At 31.1% G+C, this 25,811-nt stretch overlaps 3 protein-coding genes across 5 annotated transcripts; 2 read left to right on the plus strand and 1 right to left on the minus strand.

Annotated features, from left to right (window-relative positions):
• Nucleotides 1-10,833: 10,833 nt before the first annotated feature.
• Nucleotides 10,834-18,199, plus strand: LOC109791405 (putative disease resistance protein At1g50180). Of its 3 annotated transcripts, XM_029269864.2 has the most exons (4): nucleotides 10,834-10,943; nucleotides 11,768-12,834; nucleotides 16,357-17,566; nucleotides 17,653-17,821. In XM_029269864.2, exons 2-4 carry the CDS (start codon nucleotides 11,778-11,780, stop codon nucleotides 17,669-17,671), a joined length of 2,286 nt encoding a protein of 761 aa, XP_029125697.1. In that variant the 5' UTR covers nucleotides 10,834-10,943; nucleotides 11,768-11,777; the 3' UTR covers nucleotides 17,672-17,821. The 3 variants fall into 3 exon arrangements, with proteins under 3 accessions (XP_029125697.1, XP_020206286.1, XP_082929220.1); XM_020350697.3 differs by having other exon boundaries at nucleotides 16,357-18,199; XM_083073094.1 differs by lacking the exon at nucleotides 10,834-10,943 and adding an exon at nucleotides 11,014-11,359 and having other exon boundaries at nucleotides 16,357-18,199.
• A 1,709-nt stretch (nucleotides 18,200-19,908) lies between these two features.
• On the plus strand, nucleotides 19,909-21,542 carry LOC145957536 (uncharacterized). The gene is made up of 2 exons (XM_083073809.1): nucleotides 19,909-20,299; nucleotides 20,845-21,542. The coding sequence occupies exons 1-2, from the start codon at nucleotides 19,909-19,911 to the stop codon at nucleotides 21,540-21,542; spliced, it is 1,089 nt and encodes a 362-aa protein (XP_082929935.1).
• Nucleotides 21,543-23,751: 2,209 nt separating this feature from the next.
• On the minus strand, nucleotides 23,752-24,569 carry LOC109791402 (putative receptor-like protein kinase At5g39000). The gene is made up of 2 exons (XM_020350693.1): nucleotides 24,488-24,569; nucleotides 23,752-24,083 (listed from the first exon to the last, which is right to left on the minus strand). The coding sequence occupies exons 1-2, from the start codon at nucleotides 24,567-24,569 to the stop codon at nucleotides 23,752-23,754; spliced, it is 414 nt and encodes a 137-aa protein (XP_020206282.1).
• Between the last annotated feature and the right edge of the window lie 1,242 nt (nucleotides 24,570-25,811).

Genomic DNA, 25,811 nt, shown 5'->3' on the forward strand with positions numbered 1-25,811 from the left:
CATTACTTTTGACTAGGTCAACTAGGGAGAGTGTTGTCTTTGTGTGGGATAGTAAGTGTGAGAGTAGTTTCCAAACTCTTAAGGAAAGATTGATTAATGTTAATACTACTAGATTTAGTAAGTCTTTTGTGGTATATAGTGGTGCTTCTAGGATGAGTTTGGGCAGAGTGTTGATGCAAGAAGGAATGGTAGTAGCTTATGCTTCTAGGAAATTAAGAATTCATGAGAGGAATTACCTTACCCATGACCTTGAGTTAGTAGTTATGATATTTACACTAAGATTTGGAGACACTACCTATATGATTCTAAACTTGAGGTATTTAGTGATCGTTAGAGCCTTAAATATCTTTTGACCAAAGGATATAGTTGGAATTTCTTAAGGACTAGGATTTTAATTTTAGTTGTTATCTAGGTAAAGCCAATGTGGTGATCGATGCTTTGAGTAGGAAACCTTTATATTTTCCTTTCTTTATAGTTAGAGAGATGGATCTTTTGGCTTAGTCTAAGGATTTAAGTTTGGCTTATGAGGTTACCCTTAGTAGTGTGAGACTAGGTATGACTCGAGTAATGTGTGGATTGTTGAAGGAACTTGGAGAAGCATAATTAGTTGATTCAATTTGGTGACAAGATATGAAGCTATAGGACAAGGTAATGGAGAGAAGAGTTGCCTTGGGTATAGATGAAGTGGTAAGACTTGGAGACCGATTCTGTGTACCTAGTGAACTTACGCTTAGGCACTTGATCTTTGGAGAGGGTCGTAGAAATAAAGCTATTATTCTAGAAGATACCTTGAGTAGGATGATCTTTCATCTATCATCTTTGATGATTTAAGAGTTGGATTTGATTGAAGAGTTTAGAGACTTAAGCTCGGTGTGTGAGATTACCTTTAGGAGCATTGAATCAATTATGTTGAAAGTGACTAATGAATTAATAAACGAGATTAGAGAAGCCTAAGAGTTAGATCCTTTCTTAGTGAACCAAGTGGAGAGGATTGGTAGGGGTATAGATAGCCCTTTACCAGTGGAAGTTGATGGTGTTTTGGGGTTCAATGATAGGATCTATGGCCTAGTAATCTTGAATTTAGGAAAATGATCTTAGAGGGAGGACATAAGAGTACTCTTAACATCCATTTAGGAGCTACTAAGATGTATCAGAGTGACGCAGCGGAAGCATGGTGGCCTAAGGTGAAGAGAGGAGTAGAGGAAGCTTGTTTACTCATGTTTAGTATGATATAAGTCTAAGATAGAACATCAGAAGCCTTTTAGGACTTTTGTAACCTTTAGATGTCCCTGTTTGGAAGTGAGATAATGCGTCTAGACTTTGTTGTGGGTTTGCCTAGGAAGTTTAGGAAGAATCTTAGTTTAATGAAGGAGTCATAGTCGAACCTCTTCATTTTAGAAATTCGACAAAGGGGAGAAGTATTGTAACACCCCAGTTTTCAAAAAGGTTATTGTTATTATTATTATTATATGGTATTTGATCATAATTATTTTAATAATTATATAAAAATATTATTTTGGACAATTATTTTGTACGTATTAAATAAGTATTAGTATTTTTAAATAAATATTCATATGTTTTAAGAGAAGGTTGATTTTGTATGATATTTTGTTATTGAAATTTATTATTATATTTTGGGTAAGAAATATATTATTATTATAGAGGAAAAATATTTTATAATTTACATGTATTTATTTTATTTAATTATTTTGAGGAGAAAGAGAAGTGGGTTAGAAGAGAAGGAAAATGGGTTGGGTTGACCCAACCCAATAGATTAATTTTAAGAAAGGAATCAGGTAGTGTTAACCCTATCTGCCTCATTTGCATTCTGAGGGGTTAGAAAAAAAAAAAAGAGGAGAAACAAAAAGCTCTAAGGAAAAGTACTCAGGAACGATCTTAGATCACACCAAGACCATCCGTCTTCTGCTCATCCAGGTAAGGGGGAGTGAGAAACCTCGCTCTGGGTAGTGGGATTGGCCCCCAATCCTGTGTTTGTTGCATTTTTTGTATGCTTATGTATGAGGGGTTTTTCCCAATTGTATCTGTTTTGTCTATTGTTTTCTTATATGTAATTAATCGTATGAATTGAGATTTCTGTTTTACCTTCTAAGTTTTCTCTTGTGTTTCTTGATATTTGCTGAGTGTAAATATGTATATAATCTTGAAAATAAACAAGTTTTGATATGAATTTGAGTGCTCTGTGGGTTCCTGTGGGACCCTATGAGAAATAGGCAAAATATGAATATTTTCTGTTTTGCTTTCTGATTGTTCTGATGTATTCCTTGTTGAATGAGATGTATAAATATGTGTTTATTTTTGAAAATAGATCAGTTTTGATATGATTTTGAGTGCTCTGTAGACACTATGTGAATATGATGAGATGATGTGAAAAATGATGATTATGTGAATATGATGAGATGATGTGAAAAGTGATGACTATGTGAATATGATGAGATGATGTGAAAAGTGATAATGAGACATGATAATGTGATATGGGAATGAGAAATGATAATGAGATATGAGAATGCATAGAGTCTTGAATGACATGCATCATTTGCATAAGTGTTTTAAGGGTACGATATGAAATACACCGCCAGAGAAGGCCCCCTAGTGTAAAAGCTTTGGGGATTAGTCCTTGGGGATAGCTCGGTTTGGAAGTCCCAGTCTCGCCTATTGTGTGCATGGGATGTATCTTGCGCGGCTTAGCTATCCCGACGAGACTCTGGTAGTATATCCTTCTAGTGAGAGTGCGCAGAGGGTGTGACCCGGCATGTACTCCTAGACTACTCTTCGTGTATTGCTAGCGGCAATATGCCATGTGATGTTTTACTGGCGCCACATGCATGATAATATGTAGTCCGTGTCCATGCATATGCATTCTTAATGTTATATGATAAAGTGATGGTTTATGTCTTGGAAAAGTGTGATGTTATTATTAATTTATCTATGTTATACTTGTTTTTGTTTGTGTTTGGCTATTTGACATATATTTCTACACTGTGAGTCAGAGTGAGATGTTTCTCACTCCCTTTTCTCTTGTGTTGTTTTCTCTAACTGTCATACAGGTTATTATCAGCATGAGGCTGATGATGTTGGTGATGAAGTTTAGGCTTCTATGTTGGGATTTGCTCTGATAGGACATGTGACATCGGGGCTTAAATAGGATTAGATTGGAATGTTATTTTTATTAAATCATTTTGAAAAAAACTTAGTTTCATTTCCTTGTAATTTCTCTACATGTTATTTGGATTAAGTTTATGAATGTGAACCTTTTACCCTTACGTAGTTGGAAATTTGATTTTTAATGATGAATTTTTTTAATATTTTTTATAATTACTGTATATGTATGTTGGGGTAGAGGGTGTCACATTTATCATATAAAAATGTTTTTGATATGTGATATAAATTTTTATAATTTTTTTATTTTTTTTGTCAACATATACAATAAATTGAAAGTACAAAAGTTTGATAAATATGAGATAAATGAATAATTCTTCAAAATTTATATTTTATACATATGATAATTTAAATATATATATATATATATATATATATATATTTATTAGAATATAATTTTTAATTTTTAAAATATATTAATTTTAGATAAAAAAAATTATGTATGTGTAAATGGTTTGTCTTTGATCTTTGTTGGTTGGCGTTCTGGAAGGCCCGTTCTGAATCCGGAACGGCCCGTTTTGGAAACCAGAACGGTCCGTTCCGATTTTAGAATGGTCCGTTCTGATGCACTCGTTGGTGTTAAATGATGCATCTGGAATGCCCATTCCAGATGCAAAATTTACGCACCATGAGTGCAACCAGAACGGTCCATTCCGGTTTCAGAACGGACCGTTCTGGTTTCAGATGCATGAAAAAAATTATGCATCCACGTATGCATCCACGTCCGCATCCAAGTGGTGTCCACGTCACCAGGAGTTAACCCCGTTTAAATCATTTGGACGAAAGTTCCAAATTGTAATAATTTAAATTATTGGGGACCAAATTGAAACGAAAAATTAAAGTGGGACTAAATTGAAACAAAAAAATATTATAAGGGACTAAATTAGGTTTTTAACCAAGTAATTATTTACATCCGGAGGATTTTATTAATAAAGATGTCATCTCAAGACAATCTTATCAAGAGAAATATTCAACTTATGGAGGAGGATGTTATGTGTCTTGCTTATAGAATTGAGGTGAAATCTATAATTCAAGTCTTATTTGGGTGAAGAAAAATTCAAAAGGTCTAGAAAACGTACTTTAGGTGGTTTCATGTTGTGTCTGTTCTCTCAGCTACATCAAGCTTACATTTTTATCATTATCCTATATTGTCTTGAAACACTACTTATAAAAATAGATGGAAATTATTTTGGTGCATTGTGATCTAGTATATTTGGAGATGCAAATAATTTTACATAAAAATTAAATTTTTGACTCTTATAAAATAGTGCAAGATATTCTATTTTTTTTCATGAATTTAATTAAAGGAATTGACAAAAAATTTCACATATTTATTTAGTTAATGAAAAAATTCACGTAGAATTTATTTATGTAATTTAAACATATTTTATTAAATTTGTCTGGAAAGGTAAATATTTCTTATTTATTGGAGTGTACAAATTACCTTTATACTTTTGAATACTTGTAAAGTCTACCTATTAATAAATTTGTTTTTGCTGAACAAAAAAAATCTTAACAAAAACATTCACCTACTATTTCCCCAATGCCCAATTGCCACTATTTATTCTAACAAAGCCTGCTCCCCTCCCAGCTTTTTATTTTTATTTTTTAACGCGTTTAGAAGTCGGCTACCAAACTCCGAAATTTTTACTTAAATAATATTTTTTTTAAAAAAAATTACAAAAGTATCAACTGTGCAGGTTTATTTATCAATGTAGAACTGTTTACTGTTCATGCTCAGAATTCGGTTCCCGGGAAACCGAATTCTGAGCTTCAAAATCTTATTTTTTTTGTTTTTTCAACTCAGAATCCGGTTCCCGGGGAACCGAATTCTGAGTTACTTTAAATTTTTTTTCTTTTTTTTTTCGTGTTTCTGACCCATTTTCGGCAAATTTTGGAAGTGGAACGGCCCGTTCCGAAATCAGAACGGGCCGTTCTGCTTAAAGACACAGAGGCCTTTTTTTTAAATTAAAACGGGCCCAGAACGGCCTGTTCCAGAGGCAAAATTTTATCATGTTTTTGAATCTGGAACGGCCATGAAACGGCCCGTTCCGGAGGACGTTTTCAGGAAGTAAACCTTGGTTTGGAACGGGCCGTTCTGGTTTTGGAACGGCCCGTTCTGAGCAAACAGTAAAAAAAGATTAAATTTTTTATTTTTTATTTAAAAAAAATAATAATAAAGTTAACAAAAATTATAATAATATCAATTAATCAGGATTCAATTTGATAGTGAAATGTGATAATTTGACCCTTAATTTTTTAAATTTAATTTATAACAAAATATATTATTTTAATAAAATTGATTGAATAGTTAAAATTTTATCCGATAATTATATTGTTGGAGAGAATATATTCCCTATAGTTCAGGGATAATTGTACGTTTTAAGCGCAAGATATTATCTTAAGTGATTGTTTAAATATATTATTTTAATAAAATTGATTGAATAGTTAAAATTTTATCCGGTAATTATATTGTCGAAAAGAATATATTCCCTATAGTTCAGGGATAATTGTACGTTTTAAACGCAAGATATTATCTTAAGTGATTGTTTAAATATATTATTTTAATAAAATTGATTGAATAGTTAAAATTTTATCCGATAATTATAGTCGGAGAGAATATATTCCCTACGGTTTAGGGATAATTGTACGTTTTAAACGCAAGATATTATCTTAAGTGATTGTCTAAATATATTATTTTAATAAAATTGATTGAATAGTTAAAATTTTATCCGATAATTATAGTCGGAGAGAATATATTCCCTATAGTTTAGGGATAATTGTACGTTTTAAACGCAAGATATTATTTTAAGTGATTGTCTAAATATATTATTTTAATAAAATTGATTGAATAGTTAAAATTTTATCCGATAATTATAGTCGGAGAGAATATATTCCTTATAGTTCAGGGATAATTGTACGTTTTAAACGCAAGATATTATCTTAAGGGATTGTCTAAATATATTATTTTAATAAAATTGATTGAATACTTAAAATTTTATCCGATAATTATAGTCGGAAAGAATATATTCCCTATAGTTCAGGGATAATTGTACGTTTTAAACGCAAGATATTATCTTAAGTGATTGTCTAAATATATTATTTTAATAAAATTGATTGAATAGTTAAAATTTTATCCGATAATTATAGTCGGAGAGAATATATTCCTTATAGTTCAGGGATAATTGTACGCTTTAAACGCAAGATATTATCTTAAGTGATTGTCTAAATATATTATTTTAATAAAATTGATTGAATAATTAAAATTTTATCCGATAATTATAGTCGGAGAGAATATATTCCTTATAGTTCAGGGATAATTATACGTTTTAAACGCAAGATATTATCTTAAGTGATTGTCTAAATATATTATTTTAATAAAATTGATTGAATAGTTAAAATTTTATCCGATAATTATAGTCAGAGAGAATATATTCCCTATAGTTCAGGGATAATTGTACGTTTTAAACGCCAGATATTATCTTAAGTGATTGTCTAAATATATTATTTATAGTTGATATTAAATGTTTCTTAACTTCTAAACATTAATATTAAATATTATTTCATGAATCCTGATTAATTGATATTATTACAATTTTTATGTTAATTTTATTATTTTTATTTTAAATAAAAAATAAAAAATTTAATCTTTTTTTTACTGTTTGCCCAGAACGGGCTGTTCCAAAACCAGAACGGCCCGTTCCAAACCAAGGTCTACTTCCTGAAAACGTCCTCCGGAACGGGCCGTTGCATGGCCGTAAAAAGGCCTCTGTGTCTTTAAGCAGAACGGCCCGTTCTGCTTTCGGAACGGGCCGTTCCACTTCCAAAATTTGCCCAAAATGGACCAGAAACACGAAAAAAAAAAAAATTAAAGTAACTCAGAATTCTGTTCCCCGGGAACCGAATTCTGAGTTGAAAAAACAAAAAAAATAAGATTTTGAAGCTCAGAGAGCATGAACAGTAAACAGTTCTACATTAGTAAATAAACCTGCACAGTTAATATTTTTGTAATTTTTTTAAAAAAAAATATTATTTAAGTAAAAATTTCCCAAACTCCACTTTTCAACGTTTATTATTTTTATTTAAAGTACAAAATGTTTTTTTATTATTTAAATAAGAAAGATCTCATAATGATACTTCTTTTTTTATTTTTAAAAAGGAGTCTATATATGTACATTAATAATGATAGCTACATACGTGTAAGTTGCTATCATTTTATTTATATCAGTTCTGTTTACATAATTTTTTTAAAAACACTTTTAAAAAATAATAAAATAAAATAATTTTTTTCATAACATAAAAGTTAATTTATACGGAAACTAGAGAAACTCTTTTTTATTAATTTCTTTAAAAATATCATTTTTAATTTGTATAAGTTAGTTTAAATTTATGAATCTTTTTATTATTTTCTTTTTTTTCCTAAAAGTATTTTTAGAAAAATTTATTAAAAAAAATCTATTATAAATTTTTATTTTGTAGGACATGTAATTTGACCCTTCTTCGTCCTTTCTCTTGCCTGGAAATTTTAAAAAAAATAATAATAATAAATTTTTTACTTTTCTTTATATTTGTAGAAATTTTTATTCAAACATTTTTATTCTTATATCCGTATTGAAACAATGATCAAGAGTCGGCAACATCATTGCTCAAAATAAAATTTCCAAATAGCCTATAAATGTTTAGAACTTAGGATTTAAAGAGAATCTGTGTGAGTGTGACCAATTCCAAAACCAAGTTTAATTAGTAATTAGCAATTTAGATGATTACTGCAGAAATGGGACTTTTTGTCATGTTTCAGATCACTCAGAACAACCAACTTTGCCGCCGCTTTGTGCTAAAATTTTTTGTATTTGAATTATTTGATTTCAATTTTTATTATTTTTAAATATTTTATTTTGATAAATTAATTTAAATTTTTTAAATTTTTAAATTATTAGTTTAAATATGATAATTTGATTTTATTATAATAAAATTGATTTTAAAAATATATTTATATATTAATATTTTTAAATAAAGTTTTGTAAAAATAAATATTAATCAATTTTAAATATTTAATAATTTTAAAAATTAATATTAGATAATATTTAATAATTTTAAAAATAATTTTAAATATTCAATAATTAAAAACATAAAAAAATACGAGATAAGATAAAATATATAAGTAAAATAAGAAAAAAAAATAAAAAATTTTAAATTCTTACTATTTTAGAAAATTTTGAAATTTTACTATTTTAAAAAATTTCATAAATACTATAATTTTAAATTCTTTATAAATTCTTCATCTAAATAAAATATTTTACTTCAAAAAATTTAAATTTTTTTAAATAAATGAATTACTTTATTTAAATTTCACATCCAAACAAATTTTTAGATAATTTTTCAATAAAAAATTATTGTAAATTTTATTTCAATCTGTTCTTAGTGCAAATTTGTATAAAGTATCCTAATGGAATTCGATATTTTCAAAACCGGTAATTTTTTACAAGATCCAAATTAAATGATTAAATTTTTATTCGTGAGACTAATAAATTTAATGTTGCAGTGAGTTCTTTATTAGCGAACTAGCAACTAAATTTTTAACTTGATAAGGTTTTGTGCTTTGAGATTATATATATTAAATACAAAGTACTCAACGTATTCAATTCAAGAAAATATAGTAAAAAGGAGTTATAGGTATAAGAAAGTGTTATTGAGAGAAGGAGTGCAGCAGAAAGGGTTATAGAAAGAAGAAAGAGTCGCAGATAGAAGAAAATCGAGAAAGAAGTACTCTGGTGTGAGAGGCGAATTACATATACTTTTTTAGGAACCTTGGGTCATTAGTGTTGGCGTGAATGGTGTTTAGAGTCTTGTATTTGATGTAATTGAAGAAAAAAAAATGGTCAATCCTGCCTTATTTATAGTTTTGTAGTCTACCAAACAAAATATAAGACTTTGAGATATGTACAATAACTTCTTAAATATTACAAGATTCTGGCATGTATTCTCCAGAAAGTTATTTGTCTCGATTAAAGCAATACTTTTTTTTAATGGTTGATAATTGCTCCCAATTTTTTTTTTTTTTATATCATTGTATTAATATGAGTCTTTATCAACTTTATTAATAATTAGTAATTATTTTCAATTTGATCACATTTCTCAAATATATGTAATTATATTTTAAGATATTTGTCAAACTATTTGAGGAAACGTAATTGTTTTCTCAAGATAACTATTAAATATCTTGAATAAAATTTCTCAAAATGCTAACCATTTTATCACATTTCTTTTGATGTTGAATCTTCTTTTTAATTTTATCTAACCATTAATTATTTTTTAATAAATTTTTACAAAGTAATGACAAGTATTTAACTAAAATTTAATTTTTTTATTTTACATTAAGAGTAGTTCAATAAAGGAACTTTGATGTTTATAAGTGCAACACATTCTATAATATACTCCTTTTAATACAATTTTTATTGATTATAATTTATTAAAAAAAACACAAAATCATGAGTGAGAAAAAAAATCATTAAATAGAATATAAGATCTACTAAATTTTTTTATATTTTTTAAAAATAAATTTTAGCTAATTAAAGGAAAATATGTTTAAAAGAGTTTGTGAAAGAGTATTACTAACATTTATCTATTCATGTTATATATTTAACCCCCTCCTCCTAATTTTGTCAATTTAGACAAGGTATTATATTGATATCCCAATCACATTGAAATATATTTCACCATGAAATTCAAAGATATAACTTAACTTTAAAAAATCCTAACAATAAATTACATTTATTTCAAAACCAAATTTTAACTGAAATCAACTTTAACATGAACACGAAGACATTGTCTTCCTAGCATTTTGTCTTATTATATATTACTTCATTTTTATATGCATATAAGACCTTTTAGATTTTATTGTTAATCTCTTTATACGATATTTTAATTATATTTTGTATTAATTATTATTTTTTATTTAATTACACCTTTAGCCATTTAATTTTAAAATTATATATTTTATCACTCAACTTTCAAAAAAATTATATATTTTATCATGTTATTAGTTAATTATCTAACATTGTGAATTAAATATTGATGTGAAACTTATGTTATATCATTGTCTATATACCATATCAACAATCAATATGTTAATCATCAACATAATCAACTAATAAGGTGACAAAATATTTAAAACTTTAAAAATTTAGTGACAACATATACAATTTTAAATATTAAATGTAAAAAATCATGAAATTAAGAAATATGAGTGACAAGGAAATAACTAAGTTTTTTTTAAAAAAAATATTTTTAATTGATAAACATTTTTTAAAAATAATAAATATTAAAAACTAATGAGATAACATTTTTCTAGACAATTTTCAAACATTAATTAATTGATTAAAAAATATGGCTAAATAATAATAAAAATAATTAATTTAAAAAATATATAATATATTTTAAAAATTTTAAATTATGAATAAATTTAATATTATTAACTAAATTAACAAATTTTATTAAATATATTAACTTTAGGAAATTTTATATTTTGTTTTGGTTTTGTTCACAACAATTTTCTATCTTCAATTTTAATCTCAATTTGTATACAAGATCTAATATTTTTATAATTGTTTTGAAAATTATTTTCAAAAAATAATATAATATAAATAAGTTGAAAGAGTGAGAAGACGGAGGTAGTATGTTATAATAACTTCACCGGAGCCGGAGCATCCAAAGTGTCTCCGTTGCATGACAAGACAAGGACTCCCATGTTCTCTACTTAATTGAAGGTGACATCTCCTTCTACATGTTCCTTGCTTATCTTTTTCTGTCTTCCATCATTTGCTCATACTCACTCCTACTTGGATCTTGTTATGTTAATGCTCCCATAATTTATTTTATATCTAATTTCCCTGTTCCCCTTTTCCTAGCTCTAGAATCATGCTTCTTATGGAATCATACTTCCTATTCTTTTAGATTTTTTTATGATACATCATTTTTTCCAAAGTCAATATGCCAGTCTGCTTCTGAGAGTATAGGGATTTACTTTGCAATGGAAGTAACAAGCTCAAAAGTACACCAATATTGGATTTTTGTGGTTTCTGGAACATGGATCGGAGGAATATATTATAGATTTAACTCTGTATACAAACTTCAACTGCTTTCAAGATCCTCTCCCTTTCTTCTTACGGCTTTTCAACCTTAGGTTTATCCTTTCCAATTTTAGCCTCTTCTGTACTTTAAGTTTAAATATTTTTGCTGTACCCAGTTTATATTTTTTTAATTTTTAAAATCCCTGTTTTGCAAATTGAAATGGAAAATGAGGGGAAGTAGGAAAATGTTTCTTTGATTAACAAGAATTCATGTATTAGAATCAAAACCATTTTGGTTAGCAAAAATATTGTGACAATTTAACTAATTGATGCACATTCATGATTTCATATATAAACTGTAGAAAAAATGATTTCCATCCATCTATTTTACGATTCATATTTGTATAAATAATAGAAGGGCTGTTTTACAAGAGTGGAGGATTTATGTGAAATGTAATGCTTAGCAATTAGCATATATGAAAAGAAGTTTTAACTCATGTTTTTTTTCTTGGAGGAAACAGAATAATCAAGATGGCCGAGGCAGTTGTCTCCCTTGCAATTGAGAGGCTTTACGAACTACTGATTGAAGATGCCAGATTGTTTAATGGGGTGAGTGACAAAGTCAGGAAAACGCAAAATGAATTAATGAGTATCCAATGCTTCCTGAGCGATGCTGAGAGCAGGCAGGATGAAAGTGAGATTCTTAAGAATTGGATTTCAGAGATCAGAAAATTAGCTTATTGTGCAGAGGATGTAATTGAAATTTATGCTATCAAGGTTGCATTTGACATGATTGTTAAAACTAAAAATCCACTCTCCAGAGCTATATATCTTCGGAACTTCAGATCTGATCTCTCCAGAGCTATATATCGTCGGAACTTCAGATCTGATCTCATAACAATCAATAATGGAATAATTGACCTCACAAGAACATTACAAACTTATGGTTTGACTGCAGCAAGAGACAATGAAGAGAATCGCTCTGCATTTGAGAGGCAACGACGATTGAGATGGTCTTATCCTCATATAGTTGAAGAGTTCATTGTTGGCTTAGATGACGACATAAGCAAAGTGGTGAAATGGCTAGTAAATGAAAATCAGCATTGTCGAGTTGTATATATTTGTGGAATGGGTGGTATTGGTAAAACTACTCTTGCCAAAAGCATTTACCATCACAATAATATTAGACCATACTTTGATGCTTTTGCTTGGGCGCATATATCCCAACAATGCAAGAAAAGAGATGTCTGGGAGGGAATTTTACTGAAGCTTACTTATCCTTCGGATGAGGAAAGGGATGAGATTTTGAAAATGGAAGATGATGAAGTGGCAAGCAAGTTGTTTGAAGTTCAGCAAGAGAAAAAATGTTTGATCATCCTGGATGACATATGGAGCAATGAAGATTGGGACATTCTAAGTCCGGCTTTTCCATCAGAAAATACAAGGAGTAAGATAGTGTTTACATCCCGCAACAAAGACATTTTGCGTGTAGATCCTAATGGCCTTCTTCACCAACCAAGTTGCTTAAATGAAGAGGATAGTTGGACATTGTTTCAGAACAAAGCTTTCCCAAGACAACAAAACTCAGGTACTTACAAATCTCTTGACTCAGCATCAGCAAACTCGCCTTTTTTACCTCAAAGGATAATTTATTTATTTATTTTCAAAAATTTTATAATGAATAAGTTTAAAAAAATATTTAAAAACGAGTAAGTCGTGTTTATAAAACACTGAGTTGGCCACAGTTTTTTTTTTTTCTTTTTTTAATATATATTTTATTTACAAAAGTCGTGTTGGTAAAAATGACTTTCCATTTTTTAGTACAATGTAGGGGAAGTAACCACGGCTTCCTTTGACTTTTTTTTTTTTTTTTTAACTGTTAAAACAATATTTATGTAGATAAAATTTATATAAATAAATTTAGAAGAGAACTTCAATTTTTCAAAAATATAAATAAAGAAGTGAAAGTCTTGTTGGTGAAACAGGACATTCACTTTAGAAGTCATGTTTTACAATCATAACTTATCTATTTCCGGAGTTTTCTTAAAATTTACTTATTTTCAGAATTTTTCTTTAAAAAAATTACCCCTTTGAAGTAAAAAAGTCGAGCAAACTCATCTAACCTAGAAATGTACATAGTTTGTGTCATTATTTTATTTTTAATTAGCTGGTCTCTTATTTGTCTTTTATATTAATTAATCTCTCTGTTTTTTTATTATAAATAAAGTAACTAATTTTACATATATTAAAAAAATTAATTAATTGTATTAAATTTTACTATTCATAATATTTTTCTAAATTATCTTTGTTATAAATACTAAGAAGAGTAGTGCAACTAAAAAATCATGCGGAGAGGTATGTCAAAGATAGTATTATTAAATGAGACCAAAATAATTAAATTTGTTTATATTTAAGAAAAAAATTATATTTTTTTCTCTTATAATAGAGAATAAAGAAAGTAACTACTAGATATAATTCCGCGCGTGCGGTTACCTGATATCTTAGGAGAAAAACTTATAAAATATTTTTATTCAGATGAATTTTTTAAATAATTAAGTAATCAACACATAATTTTAAAATATGTGATTGCATTAGTATTCGGTAGTTTAAAGCCGATAATAAGAAGAAAAATTATTTTTCTAAAGAGTAATAAAAAAATATCTTAAAATTATAAGATTATTCTACTTTAAAAAAAAAATCCTTGTCTATTTTTTCTCTATTTCATTTTCTAATATTTCTATGACATTTGTTTAACTAGTATTTTCCTCATTGTTCAATCTCTCATGGTCCAATCTCTCATGGTCATTACATTTGTTTCAAGATTCAATACCAATAATATGTTTATTTTAGATATAAAGATTCATTCTCTCTTCTAGTACTTGCTTAACATTCAAAACTTTCATTACATTGTTTAAAGTCTATACAAAAATAAAATAAAATATCATAAAAATAAAAATAAAAAAATCAAAAGAAATGACAATTAAACTTGTTGCCACACCAATACTATGATTAAAAAAAAAAACTACTCCAAAACTTAGAATTCATTTCTCATTTAGATTTAAACTATATCTCAAATTTTAAACACTAATATTTTTTTAATTTATGATTATCCATCAATGTAAATTAATGAAATAGAGTATTAAATAATTTTTAAATTTTTTAAAAATTTGCAAACTTGATTTATACATTAAAATTTTTTAATTTAATGGTTAGATTGTTAAAATTTCATATAAAACATGAGTTATTAAATGAAATAAATTTAAATAGACTTATTTTTAAAGTAAGTGAATCCCCTTCATATATATATATATATATATATAGGGGAATGTTAATATACTCCCACCTATTTTTTAGTGGGAGTATGTTAGCAACCTTTACCAAAATTTTAGGACAAAAAAACCACTCATTTCTTTTGATTTGGTTAATTCGTACAAAGGATATTAAAGTAATTTAATTTAATTTAAAATAAAAATAAAATATTTTCTCTTTCTTATTAATTTCATTCTCCAATTCATTTATTTTTTTTATTAATTAATTTTTATTTGTTCAGAGAGAGAGGGGGGAGACATCATGATATATGAGAGAGAAATGAGTTAAAGAAGGAATTTAATAGGAGAGAGAGATAAATATGTTAGAGAAAGAATTTAATAAGAAAGAAAAATGAGTTGAAGAAGGAATTTAATAGGAGAGAGAAATGACTTAGAGAATGAAGTTAATAACAGAGAGAAAATATTTTATTTTCATTTAAAATTAAATTAAATTACTATAATATCCTTTATACAAATTAATCAAATCAAAAGAAATGAGTGATTTTTTGTCCTAAAATTTTGGTGTAGGTTGCTAACATACTCCCACTAAAAAATAGGTGGGAGTATATTAGCATTCCCTATATATATATATATATATATATATCATGTCTTATCTAAAAGAATGTTTTTGTTTATTTAAAAGTATAGATAAATGGGCCTTATGGTTTTCTTATATATATATTTTAATTGGCTATATAATAAGTGATACTTCAGGTGTTTAAGCCATAGCATAGCCATGTTAAAGCCATATGTGTAATATGAAATTCAAAAAGGAAATTTGGGTGTTGAGAAAAACAAAAAACTTTGCTTATATATGAAACCAGATATTGCCTCTTGTGCGAGTAGATAAATTAAATTATTTTAAATTTATTTGATTAAAACCATTTTTTTTATATGTTTCATATTGTAAAAAAAATGATTAGTTTATGAATGATGCTTTGTTAAAATAATTATATTTACAATGTAACATAAATAATTTAGCAACAAATTTACCTAAACAGATATGATTCTTATATTCGTAAATTGTAATGGATGAATTTTTAAAGTTAATATATGGTGTCAAAAAAATCTAATATAGTGAAAATTAATTGTAATCATTAATGAGCAAAAACATGTTAAGACTCGTAAGTCCTAACAATGGTAATGATGGATAAAGATAAGCCAAAACTAGAGTACTCTTTGATCTTTTACGGAAAGTGAAACAATTTAAATATAGTAACTCAAGTAATTAAGATAAATTTTTTGGTACAGAATTTTTTTTAAGATAATCAAAAGTTAAACATTTCAATTAATAACCCAAACAGTTAATTCTAATAAGGAGAATTGTAGGTACCAAGTCCTATGTTGGAACATTGTTGAAGAAGAAAAATAAATAAATGAAGAAGATAGCAAATCGTAATGCAATGTGAGTTGATAGTTTTTTAACTTTAAATGATGCGTTAGAGTCAAAATGGGAAACAGAGGATGACAGAAACTTTCTGCATTCAGTCTCCTCCTTAATACCATTGGGCTTGTTTTGAAAAGTAAGGTATGGACGTTTTTATTGAATTGTATTTGAGAATGTGACTCTTAAAGAAGGGATTTATGCTCTTTAACAACGAGTTATTTGGTGACTAATGACTTTTGTTTAAATTCAAAGTTGGATCTATATAAGTTTCAGCATATCTTGTATGCAAACATGGAAATGTGTATTAACATTTGTGTCTTGTTTTTCTGCATATACCTAAAAGAAAGAATTTGTGTATGCTTTGTTATGGTACCATTGTTTTGCTAATGTTATGATTAGCGTATGATTTATGCAGAATCCATAATTTCCGACGACTTTAAAAGATTAGGCAAAGAAATAGTTACAAAGTGTGCTGGTCTGCCATTGGCTATTGTCACCCTTGGGGGGCTTTTGGCTACAAAGGATACAGTCAGTGAATGGAAAACAATACATAGGTATCTAAGTTCACACCCAATAGGAGGAGAGTTACCTCAAAATCAAATGTTAGGCAAAGTGTTGGATTTAAGTTACCAGAACTTGCCTGTTCAACTGAAACCATGTTTGCTCTATTTAAGTCAATTCCCTAAAGACTCTGAGATACCAAGAACTAAACTAATTCAGTTATGGGTAGCAGAAGGTTTTGTTTCATCTCGATATGTTATTGAAGGAAATGAGACAATGGAGGATGTTGCTGAACGCTACTTCAGTAACTTAATTAGCCGCTGCATGGTTCAAGTTGGTCAGATGGGGTCTACTGGTAGAATTAAAACCTGTCGGCTCCATGATTTAATGCGTGATCTGTGTTTGTCAAAGGCCAAAAAAGAAAATTTTCTCTACATTATTGGTGGATCACAACAACATGGTGCCGTTGATGTTGCTTCTTCATCTAATTTATCAGATGCAAGACAAATTGATGAGGTTCGCAGGCTTGCTGTTTTCTTGGGTCAACATGTTGATCAATTGATTCCACGGGACAAGCAAGTGAATGAACACCTCAGGTCCCTTGTCTTTTTACATGACAGGAAATGTAGGATGGAAAATTGGGACCTAATTAAAGATGTTTTTGTGAAATTCAAACTACTTAGAGTTTTAGATCTTGAAGGAATTAAGGGGATGAAGGAAAAGTCATTGCCTAAAGAAGTGGGAAATCTTTTATGGTTGAAGTTTCTGAGCCTAAAAAGGACTCGTATACAAATACTGCCATCTTCCTTGGGCAATTTGGAGTATTTGCAATTCCTGAATTTGCAAACTGTCAACAAAGTGGGTTGGGATTCAATTGTGGAAATTCCAAATGTAATATGGAAGTTGAAACGGTTGAGACATCTATATCTTCCAAAATGGTGTGGAAATGCTGCTATCAACCTGCAACTGGAAAATCTAATCAATTTACAGACCCTAGTAAATTTTCCTGCCGGCAAATGTGACGTGAAAGATCTTTTAAAATTGAAAAGGCTCAGAAAATTAGTACTGAATGACCCAAGACATTTTCAAAAGTTGACTGAAAGTTTCAATCCCCCTAATAAGAGGTTGGACTGCCTTCTATCCTTGTCTTTAAGGACTGACATGCTTTCCTTTCCTGATAATGTAATAGATGTTGTAAAATTGGTGCTAGGCTGTCCTGCCCTCCATAAACTGCAGATAGAAGGGCGGATAGAAAGGATGCCAGAAGCCTATCTATTTCCTCCGCAGCTTTCAAAGTTGACTTTATGGGGTTGTAGACTTGTGCAAGATCCAATGGAAACATTAGAGAAGCTTCCTCGCTTGATGTTTCTAAATGGGTGGGATATGTTTGTTGGGGAGAAAATGGTATGCTCTCAAAATGGTTTTCCTCAATTGAAGGTTCTAGTACTTCGTAGCTTGCTTAATTTAGACGAGTGGACAATAGAGGATCAAGCCATGCCAGGTCTTCATCGATTGAGCATATCTGATTGTCATAGTTTAAAGAGGGTTCCTGATGGACTTAGATATATTTCTAGTCTTCGGGAGCTAGAAATCAGATGGATGCCTATATCATTCAAGACCAGGCTTGGGACTGCTGGTGATGATTACGACAAAGTCCAACATGTGCCATCTATTCTATTTTTGAACTAAGGATGTAATTTTAAAAGATTAACTACCACATTGAACCCACTTTCTCAAATTCATTGCTATTAGCTTTCCATTGGTATGTTCTTTCTGTCTTTTATATTTTGGTTGATTTGCATTACTATCTTCTGACAGACAACACAGTTGTTCGCCTCCAATGATTACAGATTATGTTCTTTGAACTTTTAGGCTCCACTCTTTTATTATTCCATGAAAAAGGTAGTTGGTTTCTTATGATTTGCTTACACAACAATTCCTGATTACAATTTTTTGTACTTTTAAATAGTGGACCTCTGTTTGGTTACACAGTTCTATATATTTTTTTATTTGACATTATATTTACAATATTGTTTGTTGAATATTTTTTAGTGAATTTCGGAACTTGTAACTCTAAGAAAGTTTGGTTGTTGTGGTATTATTACAAACTTGTAATAAAGTAACAACAATGCTTTGTGTTTTCATATTGTGTTTAATAATTACGATTTGTGCACACAGCACACTTCGACGAAAGGAGTACAATTTTTTATACTCATGTTATTTCATTTAACTTTCTTCTAGTAACATTTTTTCTTACTTTAATTCAAAAAGTTGGGTGCTAAAAAAATAATCATACAAATGTGAGTGTTGTTATTTTAAGGTAAGGAATATATACTAAAAGTGGATAAAAAAAATTCCCACAAAAGAATGTCTCGGATTTTAATGTCATGAGTATGATAACATACTTGGCACTTGTGTGAAGATAGTGAAAAGCAATAACAAAGTTGTTTGATAGTAGTTTTTTTCCTTACACGTCTGCTTCATTAGAATACTCCCTTTACATCACAGCACAACAACACAAAACTGAGGATACCCTTTTCTATTGTGGTTGAAGAAGACTAAATTTAGAAAAGAAAAGGTAAAGGCAAAGTCTATAAAAGAAAGGGAATGAATGTCTCATGAGTCGTGTTAAAGTATCCTTCATAGAGAAAACTATATATATTGCCTTACCAAGTCAACAATAAGCAATCTCAGCTGCCATCCCATTCTGTTCTGTAACTTTGCAAATTATGCCTAGAGAATTTGAAATATACAATATATATTTATTATGTAATCCTTTGAAATATATGGGATACCACTTTGTTGAAAGCCCATTCATAAGTTTTGATACCACTTTGTTTGAAAGAGAAGTGTTTCTAAAATAGAATTCAAACCTTCTTGACACATGGGAAACACTTCTAGATTGTTTTACACATAAATTTAAGGCTCTTCTAATATTTACATAAATACTTTCAAATAATTCTATACTTTCTAATCAAATGCTACATAAATTACTAAATAAGTCAATATTGCATAAATGTCAGGACTTCCACTAAGTACTAACTGTTAGATAATCTTAAATTTTAGAGATATCCGAGTTAGTTATTCGGAATTATTTGTTTAGTTTGTTTTATCTTTTTGAGTTATTTGATAAGATAGTTTTTGATAAGTTTTGTTTTGATAAGATATTTTATTATCTTCTTGTTAGTTCAGTACGTTGTACAGTGGCTATTTAAAGGCCATCTCTTATTCAATGAAATAACAGTGAGTTGCTACGTTCACCCACAATTTTAGTATTACTCGTCTCTCTTATTTTCTACAAATTGGTATCAGAGCTTTATGCTCTGAGTGCCGAGTGTGAGAGGAAAACAGCGTGCGCCTGTGAAGGGGAAGAAAGAAGAAAGAGAGAGTAATGGCGAAGGTTGTTAATGGAATGACCGTACCACAACTGTCAAAGAAAACCAATTATGATAATTGGTGTATACAGATGAAGACCCTGTTGGGTTCCCAAAGTCTATGGGACATAGTGGAGAAGGGGTTCCAAGAACCCGAGGAGGACGAAAACCAATCTGTGGCTCAGATTGCCGCATTAGAAAAGACACGAGTGAAGGACAAATCGGCTTTGTATTTTTTGTACAATGTCGTGGATGAGTCAGGTTTCGAGAAGATTGCAAACGCTGCATCTTCAAAGGAAGCATGGAAGATCTTGGAGGTTGCGCACAAAGGTAACCACCGTGTCAGACAGATCCGACTTCAAACTCTCCGAGGAGAGTTTGAGTGTTTGAAGATGGAGGATAAGGAACAAGTATCCGAGTACATAACTCGGGTGGAGAAGTTGGCTAACCAATTCGGAAGCAATGGGGAGTCAATGCCAGCAAGTAGAATTGTGGAGAAAATCTTGAGATCATTAACAGATGATTTCGAGAACATTGCATGCGTAATTGAGGAGTCAAAGGACTTGTCACTTCTCTCAGTGGAAGAGCTCGCTGGGTCACTCGAAGCCCACGAACAAAGGAGGAGGAAGATGAAGGATACTCTTGATCAAGCATTACAGGCGCAACTTGATTTGAATGAAACTTGGAACACCCAGGGCCGAAGATCAAGTGGACAAGGACGAGGTGATCAAGGACGAGGCAAAGGACGAGGTGATCAAGGACGAGGTAGAGGACGAGGTGATCATGGAGGTGGACAAGGACGAGGTGATCGTAGTCAAGGAAGTCAGCCAAGGTCGGAGGTGGAATGTTATAAGTGTGGCAAACTCGGCCACTACGCAAAGGAATGCAAATCGGCAAATTGCTACAACTGTGGCAAATACGGTCACATAGCAAAGTATTGCCGAGCTAAAAGCCGAAGTGAAGAGAAAGAGAAGAATCTTCTCACAGAAGAAGAGGACGAGGAAGCAGGAATTTTGATGATGACGCAGAGCTCAGAGACCAAGCTACGTCCGAGTTGTGCTTCGGAGGTTCAGCTAAACTTGAGTTGCGTGGAGAATCAGTAGTTGAGCTTCCAAGCTCAGATGAAAAGTCAGAAGCCGAGCTTGATTCAAGTTGCTTAAACAACTCGGTCTGGTATTTGGACACTAGGGCGAGCAATCATATGTGTGGAGAAGAGAGTTTCTTCAACGAACTCATCAAGGTGAAGGCTAGATTCGTGTCATTTGGGGATGATTCCAAGGTGGCGGTAAAAGGGCGTGGAACCATCAAGTTTATGCAGAAGGATGGACGAGTTGGAGAAATAAGAAATGTCTACTACGTTCCCGAACTTAAGAGCAACATCTTAAGCATGGGGCAGATGATGGAGAAAGGCAACTCGGTTCTGATGAAGGATCGAGTGCTTTATTTGAAGGACAAGCATGATCGCTTAATAGCCCGAGTGGAGATGAAAAAGAATCGGATGTATAAACTGGAGCTGAACATCATTCAAAATAAGTGCTTAAAGCTGGATGTGAAGGATGAAGATGATGAGGCATTCTCGTTTTGGGCATTTAAACTTTGGAGGTTTGGCCGAGCTATCAAGGAAGGAGTTGGTGCACGGACTACGTGGTATTGGGCATTCAAGAACAAGTTTTCCGAGCTTGCCCGAATACAAAGCAAAGGAGCAAGACATCTACAACTCCACTGACGAGTTACATGTAGTATGTCTATTGATAGGAACAGAAGATATAAAGTTTGAAGAGGCGATACTTGATGAGAGATGGAAGAAAATAATGGATGAGGAGATCGGATCAATTGAGAAGAGTGAGACGTGGAAGCTGACAGATTTGCCCACAGGAGCTCGGCCAATTAGTTTGAAGTGGGTATACAAAAGGAAGACAAATGCAAATGGCGAAGTGGAGCGCTACAAAGCTCGTCTTGTGACGAGGGGTTATAAACAACAGAAAGACATTGATTATGATGAAGTTTTTGCACCTGTGTCAAGGATGGAAACGATTCGATTACTACTGTCCTTAGCAGCTCAGCATGGATGGAAGATACAACAAATGAATGTGAAGTCATCATTCTTGAATGGGGTGTTGGAGGAAAAAGTCTACGTGGAGCAACCTCTAGGGTACATGAGGAGAGGTGAAGAGAAGAAAGTGTTGAAGCTCAAAAAGGCTTTGTACGGTTTGAAGCAAGCTCCTCGAGCATGGAATGAGAGAATAGACACCTACTTCAAGAGAAATGGTTATGAACAATGTCCGTATGAACATGCTCTCTATTTAAAGAAGTGCAAAGGAGATATATTGTTCGTTGCTCTGTACGTGGATGACTTGATATTCATGGGAAGCAAAGCTGAGCTAGTTGAGGAGTTTAAAGAAGTGATGAAGAGGGAGTTTGAGATGACCGATTTGGGCATCATGAAGTACTTTCTGGGTTTAGAGGTGGACCAAAGAGCAACAGGTATTTTTGTGTCCCAAAAGAGGTATGCCGAGGAGATTTTGAGCAAGGCAAAGATGCTGAATTGCAATCCAGTTTCTACTCCCATGGAACCTGGAACGAAGTTATCTAAAAATGGAGAGACTGAAAGAGTTGATGCAAGCAGGTACCGAAGCCTAATCGGGAGTCTAAGGTATCTGACGAGTACAAGACCCGACCTGATGCTAAGTGTGGGAATTGCAAGCCGCTTTATGGAGGATCCGAGGTATTCTCATTGGAAAGCATTAAAGAGGATACTAAGGTATGTGAAGGGGACGATGTCACTTGGACTGTGTTTCACTAAGTCGGACAACTACCGACTTATTGGGTACTCGGACAGTGATTGGTGTGGAGATGTGGATGATCGGAAAAGCACAGCTGGGTACGTATTCTTCATGGAAAACTCAGCTTTCACTTGGCTATCAAAGAAACAACCAATTGTAGCTCTATCAACGTGTGAAGCTGAGTATGTAGCAGCATCTTGGAGTGTCCAACATGCAGTTTGGCTTAGAAACTTGCTAAGCAAACTGGAAATTATGAAAGCTGAGAAAGTGTTGATCCGAGTAGACAACAGGTCGGCAATCGAGCTAGCCAAGAATCCAATCAATCACGAAAGAAGCAAGCACATCGACGTCCGATTTCATTTCATCAGGGAAAAGGTGAAAGAAGGAAGCGTGGAGCTCGAACACGTAGGAAGTAAAGAGCAGGTGACTGATATCTTTACAAAACCATTGCCGACAACAACATTTCAGAAGTTAAGGAAGTTACTCGGAATGAAAGAAGAAGGAGAAATTTAAGATTATGAGGGAGTTTTGTTAGATAATCTTAAATTTTAGAGATATCCGAGTTAGTTATTTGGAATTATCTGTTTAGTTTGTTTTATCTTTTTGAGTTATTTGATAAGATAGTTTTTGATAAGTTTTGTTTTGATAAGATATTTTATTATCTTCTTGTTAGTTCAGTATGTTGTACAATGACTATTTAAAGGTCATCTCTTATTCAATGAAATAATAGTGAGTTGCTGCGTTCATCCACAATTTTAGTATTACTCGTCTCTTATTTTCTACACTAACATCATCATAGTATCATTCACATTTATATCTGTTGTAAAACAGTTTAGACTTTAGAGAAAACCAACATTATAGTCAATCTAGGTTTCAATCTGCTTCCTCCTGCAATTGAAACGCCAGCTCAAGTTGCAACTTCACTTCACCCATATTTGGTCTTTCTGTTCCATGTTTATGCAAACACCTGACAGATATGTTGATGAATGTTTTCCAACAATCTGGAGCAATTTTGGACTTAAGAAACCGATCAACTATGTTTTCTGTATGCAACTCTAGTGAATAATTCGGTTTATTCACAAGTTGATTACGTTCCAAATACAAATATCGTGCCTGCCGTGCCCTCATCACTTCTAATAGAACCACACCAAATTAAAACACATTTGATTTCACAGTCAAAATGCCAGATGCTGCATACTCAGGATCACAATATGTGAAAGTATCATGATTTCTCACAAGCAGAGATGACCTTGCAACATCAATAGGTCCCCTTCTGGGCAACAATAAACCAGAAATTTTAGGGTCACAGTTCTGGTCCAAAAGAATGTAATGTGTTTTGAAAAAGTTGTGTATGACAGAATGCTTGCCTCCAGTGTGTAGATAGTGCAATTCATGTGCCACACCTGTGCAAATTTGAAACCTCCACTTCCACGGTAGTGGATCAACTTTGTTGTTGTTTCTGTGATGAAGGTGGTCAGTGGTCACTGAGGGAACCATTAGGCATGTATTCACGAACAAGAATCAAATGGGGTCTCTTCCAATGCAAAAACAATTAAAGGCGTGATATTGGGGTGGTGGAGTTGATAAAGGAAGAGAATCTCATTTTTCAACTGGGATTCTGAAAGACCAGAAAGTGATCATTCCTTATTCAACCACTTGATTGCAACAGTGGTGGCCTCTAAAGCACGGATACGTGAAAATAGATCCCGTATCCGTATCGGATACGTATCCGATACGGATACGTTTTGATACGTGAAGGATACGTATCTTATCCGTATCCACACTGATTTTATTAAAAAAAAAAAAATTTCAGATTTGTTCTCAAAACGAAAATATTCGGAAATCAACTATAAAATAGGAGGAAAATACAAATTTGAGAGGGAGATACTTTGCATTCCATAGGATTTGCTGCGTTTAGACACCGAGTCCGACTCAGAAGACAACCGCACACCAGACCCAGTTCCGGTCATGCATAGCGAGATGGAAACCTAAGGCTCTGGTCTCGACTTTTTTTTTTCTGGTCTCAACTTTGTTCCTCTGTTGGGGGGGGGGCTCTGGTCTCGACTTTGTTCCTGTGTGGGGGGAGGGGGGACTCTCTGGTCTCGACTTTGTTCCTGTGTGGGGGGAGGGGGGGAGGCTTTACGCTTTTGGGGGAGAAAATTTATCTGATGCGTATATTTTACGGTCATGCTTCATGCTTTTTGATAAAATAATATTAAAATATAATATTAAAATAAGTTAAATATTTAAATATTAATTAAAAGGTGTATATAATATTAAAAAAATTAAAATCAAAGCAAATATTTTTGAGTCTATTGCCATTTCATTTTTTCTTTTTTTTATATATTTTACTGTGTTATTTGTACCTTTATTTAATTTTATAATTTATTTAAAAATATAAAAAATAGTAGCATATTAATTTTATAATTTATTTGTACTTTTATTTAATTTTTGAATAATATTTATTTACAATTATTATTTTATATATATTAATTTATTTATTTTTTAATACGTATCAACGTATCGTATCCTATATTTTTAAAATTTGACGTATCGCCGTATCGGATACGTATCGTATCCGATACGCGTATCGTATCCGTGCATCATAGGTGGTGGCACCTTTGTTCAGATAGCCTTTGTACACAACCCCGAATGAATCTTTTCGGCTTTTCCAATGACCAAAGATTCCTTAAAGTTTGTTAGTGCTGACTTTATCTCTACAAGTGAAAAGTGGTGGCAAAGGATGTTGAAGGTGGTTGTTCCGAGTAATCTGTTTTCCCTTGGCTCACGGATAGAAAAACATGACAAATATGAGAAAAGTCCCATTTGTGTAGTGGTTGAAGAAGTGTAAGGCATAAATAATAAATAAACTTGGATGCGATATGAGCCCGAAGGATCAAAATTCGAGTATCCCAAATCATGAATTTTTTTTGAACAATTTATAAAAAAGTAAAGAAATTAAAAAGACAAAAATATAAATTGAGATAAGAAATAGAATAATAACCTAACAATAGCCGTAAATTGATAAATTGAAAAAAATTCACTACTTTAAATTAAGAAATTCAAGGATAAAAAAAAATATATCTTCTTAAATAAAAAAATATTTAAATTTAAATAATTTATTATATACCGAAATTCATACAAAAGATTCTTATTTATAAGTTTAGATGGACATCAATACAAATTTTCACTAAAATTCTACTCACAAATAA

The sequence above is a fragment of the Cajanus cajan genome, chromosome 4 (genome assembly GCF_000230855.2).
Source record: "Cajanus cajan strain Asha chromosome 4, NIPB_CcT2T_4, whole genome shotgun sequence".
Lineage (NCBI taxonomy): Eukaryota > Viridiplantae > Streptophyta > Magnoliopsida > Fabales > Fabaceae > Cajanus > Cajanus cajan.

Bases quoted from the DNA above. Each gene is read 5' to 3' on its own strand.
- LOC145957536 (XM_083073809.1), top strand. From the start codon at position 19,909: ATGAAGACCCTGTTGGGTTCCCAAAGTCTATGGGACATAGTGGAGAAG. The intron at 20,300-20,844 runs GTAGAATTGTGG...ATGATGACGCAG, and splicing joins TGGGGAGTCAATGCCAGCAA to AGCTCAGAGACCAAGCTACG.
- LOC109791402 (XM_020350693.1), bottom strand. From the start codon at position 24,569: ATGACCGGAACTGGGTCTGGTGTGCGGTTGTCTTCTGAGTCGGACTCG. The intron at 24,084-24,487 runs GTATCTCCCTCT...TGGTTCCCTCAG, and splicing joins CAAATCCTATGGAATGCAAA to TGACCACTGACCACCTTCAT.
- LOC109791405 (XM_020350697.3), top strand. From the start codon at position 11,778: ATGGCCGAGGCAGTTGTCTCCCTTGCAATTGAGAGGCTTTACGAACTA. The intron at 12,835-16,356 runs GTACTTACAAAT...TGATTTATGCAG, and splicing joins CCCAAGACAACAAAACTCAG to AATCCATAATTTCCGACGAC.